The 6,420-nt window shown below is 38.0% G+C and overlaps 1 protein-coding gene across 1 annotated transcript in view; it reads right to left on the bottom strand.

Moving 5' to 3' along the window:
* Nucleotides 1-476, bottom strand: part of KIAA1586 (KIAA1586 ortholog) — a 21,072-nt gene extending 20,596 nt beyond the window's left edge. The window contains exon 1 of the mRNA XM_029943179.1: nt 121-476. Coding sequence (XP_029799039.1) covers nt 121-476 — 356 coding nt within the window. The remainder of the gene's footprint in view (nt 1-120) is intronic.
* Nucleotides 477-6,420: the final 5,944 nt, after the last annotated feature.

Below are 6,420 nucleotides of genomic sequence, written 5' to 3'. Positions count from 1 at the left end.
TCGGCCCGAGACGCCGAGGCTATCGCTCGGCGCCCGCACAGCAGGCCGCACACTCAACAAAAACACAAAGCCCTTCGCCGCTCCGCTGAGAACGCCACGGCCCAAGGCTCCACCGCTCACCTCCGACCCCGGGTCTCCCATTTCTCCGACGGCCTAACTGACAGCCCCGCAGCTGCTGCGGTCTCCGCCGCCACCGCCGCCGTCGTTGCTGTCCCCGCCGCCGTCGCCGCCACGCCTTCCCTTCCCTCCCAGCACCGCTTCGCGCCTCGAAGCCCCAGAAGGAAAGAGGTGCGAAACCGCTTCAAAAGGAGGAGGGGCCGGCTGTGGCCCGCTCTCCCCGGGAGCCTTTTTCGCACAGTATTGGGCGGCCTTCTCCGCGCCACGCAGGAATCTGGGAGTTGTAGTTCACGTCCTGCCAGAGCCCATCCGGCGTATATCTGAAAACTGAAAGGGACTCTGGGATGCGGAGCTTGCATCCCTCCAAGGCCTTTAATGCATTAAAGTAGTATTAATAGATGGCTTTTCTCTCTCAATATGTCTCCCTCTTCCCACCTTTTTTCTACTTTTTAATTTTTTTCTTCTTTTCCTCCTTCAATACAAATAATGTTCTAGATGATTTAGACCAATAGTGTTAAAATGCCCTTTTGTTGTTTGCTCAGATACTTCCTTGCTAAATAGTGGCCAACTTTTTTGTTTTCGGCATTTACATATTAACGATACAGTGCACAGATACAGTTTATGAAAATAAAGTTAACTGAGAATATTTTTTAAAGCTTTTCCACCTAGCCCTATCAGCCCAAGATCACCTAGCAAATCTGTAGTCCCATGAAATCCCCTTTACGATATTAATAGTGGCCTAAAATGAGTGAGATCACACAGCAGAGGAACTGTGAGACATCTCACAAGACATAGGAATAGAGTAATTAGGAAATTTTTAGGAAGGGTAGAGGGAGATGAAATGTAAATGGAACAGTATTATGATAGTTTCAAAGCCAATTAGGGCTGTGTGTAAGAGTTCAATGTCATGTCTGTATTACAATGTGGACCCAGAGTCCTGTTAACTTAAAAACTACAAAATTAACAACATACTAACTTTTGGCCCAGAACCCCCTTATCTGTAGCCTTGCACTTGGTTTGGTATGTGGCTGGTTCTCAGTGTCACAGTGACCAGCCGAGGGAGGTATATTTCATTCTTGCTTACTGATAGATTGATTTCAAACAACAAACTTGTTACTCTATGAGTTTGGGAACAAATTTTCTCTTTGAGAACAAAATTGTGGGAACAAGTAAGATAGCAGTAGTCACTAAGGTCACCTTGATTCTACAAGTGCAGTATTTCTTTGGGTGAAATAGTGTCAGTTAATTTTTCAGCTGACTTTATGTCTGTTACTTGAGCCCAGCAGATGTTTGCTTTCTCATTTGGAGGCCTGTTTTTGCTGGTCTAAATGAGAACATGGTGTTTGATTACTTATGTCCTAGCTAGTATTTGATGAATCTGTTTGCATATCCACAAAGTGCACTAAAACTGCAGGTGCATTTGTACCAGCTAATTTGGGACTTGCAAGTGAACATTGAGAAAAAGAAACATCTGCCAAGATGATAGACCCAAAAGCTGCATGTAAATTAACCATTTTTAAATCTCTTAAAAGTCTAGGAGAGATTTGCATTTAAACAAATTTTTTTAATGTGCTGGTGGGATTTCAGTGGAACATGTACTCTGAAAGGTTGCAGGTGAGAGTCATTTAGTTACGTTCTTGGAAAACAAGCAGTAAGAATGTGGCTGGAGCCCAATTATGGTTATGCCCTTCAATTCAGTAATTGTTGCATGGATAGTCTTTTCCATTTTAGATATTCTACTAGGTGTGTAGTGATATCACATTGTGATTTTAGTTTGCATTAACCTAATTACTAATAATGTTGAAAATCTTTTTGCATTCATTTGCCATCCATACACCTTCAATGGTCTTGACTGTTAAGGTCTTCTGCCCATTAAATAAATTATTTTCTTATTATTGAATTTTAAGAGTTGTTTATTTATTCTGGATTCAAGTCCTTAACACATATGTGATTTCCAAATATTTTCTTCCAGCCTGTGGCTTGACTTTCCATGTCTTAAAATTGTCTTTCAGAGAGAAGTTTTACTTTTGATTAAGTCTAACTTATCAGTTTTTTTCCTTTTCTTGATCATGCTTTTGGTTGTATGTCTAAGAAATCTTTGCCTAAGCAAAGTTACAAATATTTTCATCTTTGTTTCCTTTTAGAAAATTTACCCCTGACACATTTTCAGTTGTCATTCTACTATAAAAAAGGGTTTCCTTTCTCCCTTACTTTTTGTTTTACCTATCCATTATCATGATTCATATATTTCCACTTTATTCAATGGGTTATAATTTTTTATTGTTCATTGCTATTACAGAAATAAAACAATTTTCCCTAGCTTTACTGAGGTAAACAAATAAAACTGTATATTTAGATGTACATGATATTTTGATATTATTATACATTGTGAAATGATTGCCACAATTAAGCTAATTAATATATCCATCACAAATATATAGTTACTATTTTTGTGTCTGTGTAATGAGAACACTTAAGATCTACTATCTCAGGGCACGTGACTGACTTGGTTGGTACAGCATATGATTCTTGATCTTGGGGTCACAAGTCCAAGCCCCACATTGGGAGTGGAGCTTACTTTAAAAAAAAAGGATCTACTCTCAATAAATTTCTTTTTTTTTCCTTTTTATTAAATGTTTTATTTATTTTTGATACAGAGACCGAGCATGAGAGGGGGAGGGGCAGAGAGAGAAGGAGACACAGAACAGGAAGCAGGCTCCAGGCTCTGAGCTAGTTGTCAGCACAGAGCCTGACCGCGGGGCTTGAACCCATGAACGTGAGATCTGACCTGAGCCGAAGTCGGAGGCTTAACCAACTGAGCCACCCAGGCGCCCCATCTCAATAAATTTCAAGTATATAATACATTATTATTATGGTCACCATTAGGTCTCCAGAAGTTGTTCATAACTGAGAGTTTGAACTCTTGGACCAACATCACTACATTTCCCCCATCCTCACAGTGCCTGGTAATCACCATTCTGCTCTCTAATTCTTTGAGTTCAACGTTTTTACATTCCACACATGAAATTGTGCAGTATCTGCCTTTCTGTGTCTGGCTTATTTTGCTTAGCATAATATCCTCCAGATATATACATGTTGTTGTAAATGGCAGGATTTCCTTCCTTTTTAATTTTAATTTTTATATCTTTATTCTTCTTTAATTTTGAACTGTTTCTCAACCTTTCCTTATCTTTCATGACATTGATATTTGTGAAGACCTAAGGCAGTTATTTTATAGAATGTTCCTTAGTTTAAGTTTGTCAGTGTTTCCTCATGATCACACAGATTATGTCTCTGGCCAGAATACGACTTGAGTGATCTTGTGTTGCTTTTAGCAAATCACAACCAGAGACACATGATATCTATTCGCCCCTTTTTGATGATGAAGATTATTGATGATAATCATCTGGTGAAAGTATTGTCTACTTTCTTCCATTTTTTCTACTACATAGTTAGATTTTTCTCCTTGGGAGTATATAATCGATCTGTGGGATAATTCACTAAGAATATGCAAATATCCCTGTCTCATGAAACTTAACACTTCAATATCTAGTATTGTCTGATGATTCTTGTCTAATCAATCTTGACTGTGATAGCTGTAAATAGTTATTTCCCAATTCTACCACCCTTTTCATATTTTTACTTGACATTCTGCTATAATAAAGGGTCTTCCCTTCTCCCTTACTTTTTGATTGATCTATCTATTATCATTATGAATTCATGAATGGGTTATAATCCATTACTGTCCTAATTTATTTTGATGCTAGTTTGTACCAGATTTGGCCAGTTATAGTCCCTTTTGCAGCCTCCTGTGGCCGTCATTCTTTAAGCAGCCCCCTATTTTCTGGCATAAAATACGATGTCCCAAGCATGTTAGGTACCTTCTCTGCCCCTACCCTGAAATCAACCATTTCTACAAGGAAACGTTATTTAGAAACCAAGATCTGGGTGTTAGGTGTACTCATTTCCCTAGATCATTTAAAAGGATTCTGACATTTGTTGTAGCTTGGATCAAGGGGTGATCTGCCACACAATCTTTACACAGTTAACTTAAAAATTCACATTTTGATCCATTTCTAAAGAAGATGGACATGGTGTAGAGACATCTATATATCCATTCCAGAATACTATCTAAAAATTCTTACGGAGTGATACTTTACGTCCTCTTTGGATCGTCCTTACCTTTGTTTATAGGACTGGATCAATTTCTAGTCAATTCTAGAAATTGGGCAGATTTGATATAGCCTTAAGAAGATTAATCCAATTACTCTAGCATTTTTAAAAAGATTTTAAAAAAATTGTTTATTTATTTAAGTAATCTCTACCCTCAACAAGGGGCTTGAACTCGCAACCCTGAGATCAAGAGTTGCATGTTCTTCTGACTGAACCAGCCAGGTATGCCCCTAATTACTCCAACATTTTTATGTATTCTTCAGTTCTATGGTTTTTCAGAACATTTAGGTCATTTTCTGGCATTCTCCAATTCATTTTTTGTAACCAAGCTTTTTTTCCTTAGGGGCATATTAATAAAAGCACTAATTGGTTTAAATCAGAAAGACTGTAATTTTGAGTACATAGGATTATTCAAAATTTTTTCTTAAATTTATCAATTTTTCTTGAAGTTTCAGAAATTTTTTAAATATGGCTTTCACATCTGCCTTTGTCTTGGTTCAGAATCTACTCTTCATAATTTTAAGTGAAAATTTCAACTTTATAAGTACAAGTACAAGTTCAGGTGGGAAAGGAGATGACTGTTGTGTGTCTAAATGGTAGGTGGAACATAAAAAGGAAGGACATTGTGTATGTGCATAGAATTGTTTATGAGTGCCAGGCTGGCTGTCAGTAGAGCATATGACTCTTGATCTGAGGGTTGTGAGTTTGAGCCCCACAGTGGATGTAGAGATTACTTAAAAAATGATAAAATCTTAAAAAAAATTGTTCATTCTATAGTACATCTGAAACTAATAAAACACTGTATGTCAATTATACTTGAATTTTTAAAAAAGGAAGGGAAGTTGTATAATGGAGTAGAGAAAGGACACAGAAGACGAACAGGGCCCAAGAGTGAAACAATACTAAATTTTCCACATTTTTTACATCAGCTTTAGACATAGAATCTTTTGGGGAATAATTCTATTGTCAAGACTAAACTCTGATTCTTTCTGACAGCAATCAAAGAAGGATGGCCTTCTTGGTTAGGTATTTTTGTCACCTTATTGTTTTAAGTCCCTCAGAAAAGGACAATCTTAGTCATAATTAAAGATTCCCCCAAGATGCCACTGTCGTTCTTTTGTTTTTAAGTAGAGATTTTGTGGTTTATTTTTTTAATGTTTATTTTATTTTTGTGAGAGAGAGACAGAACGTGAGCAGGGGAGGAGCAGAGAGAGAGAGGGAGACATAGACTCCGAAACAGGCTCCAGGCTCTGAGCTCTCAGCTGTCAGAGCCTGACACGAGGCTCAAACCCACAAACCTGAGATCATGACCTAAGCTGAAGTTGGATGCTTAACCGACTGAGCCACCAGGCTCGCCGTAGTTCTTGGTTATTCTTTGTGAAATTGTGCCATTTGAAAAGATGGTTTGGTGAGTAAGAACTGTAGGGCTGTAATGCAGAGGCAGAGAACCCCATGAGAATTGACCTGGACAAAACATTGCTTATGGTCTCTGTGTCTCCATATCCTAACTAATGGCTTGCTATCATCACCACTATGCATGAAAACCTGTGGTCCTAGTTCAGGCATTTGAAAATAATTAAGGCAATTCTCAGAAGCACACTAATAAGACTAAGAAGTATTCTCAGAAGCACACTAATAAGACTAAGAAGTATTCTTCCAAGGTTTTGAAAGATGACCTAAACCAAGTTTGTCCAAAGGATTCCAATATAATGAGGTTTTTTTATTCTTTATTCTCCACAACTAATTTGAATGGCAGGCTCACCAAATATATGCCTGCTTCCTTCATATAGACTTCTTAGAGACAAACAAACCAAAACAAAAGCAAAAATTAAACAGGAGTAAAAAATACAGGCCATTTTAAACAAAAGGACAAAGGATCGTACTTATAATCGGAACCCAAAGGTTTATTCTTGGTCCTGGGAATCAAAAATAAACTTAATGCTAAAGACCTTAACAAGGTTCAGAGCTCAGATTCAGTGTGAAACTTACCTCATCGTTATGGGTCATATGACTTTGAATGGGTACAAACCCAAAGATTCTCAAATTTGCTCCTTCTTACCATATCAAGTGTGGGGGCTGCCAAGTTTTCTGTCTGCCTCAGGCAAGGATTATCACTCTCCGGAGAGTGAA

The sequence above is a fragment of the Suricata suricatta genome, chromosome 7 (assembly GCF_006229205.1).
Source record: "Suricata suricatta isolate VVHF042 chromosome 7, meerkat_22Aug2017_6uvM2_HiC, whole genome shotgun sequence".
Classification (NCBI taxonomy): Eukaryota; Metazoa; Chordata; class Mammalia; order Carnivora; family Herpestidae; genus Suricata; species Suricata suricatta.
Note: the sequence above shows the minus strand (reverse complement) of the source record. Positions and strands in the feature narration are given on the sequence as shown.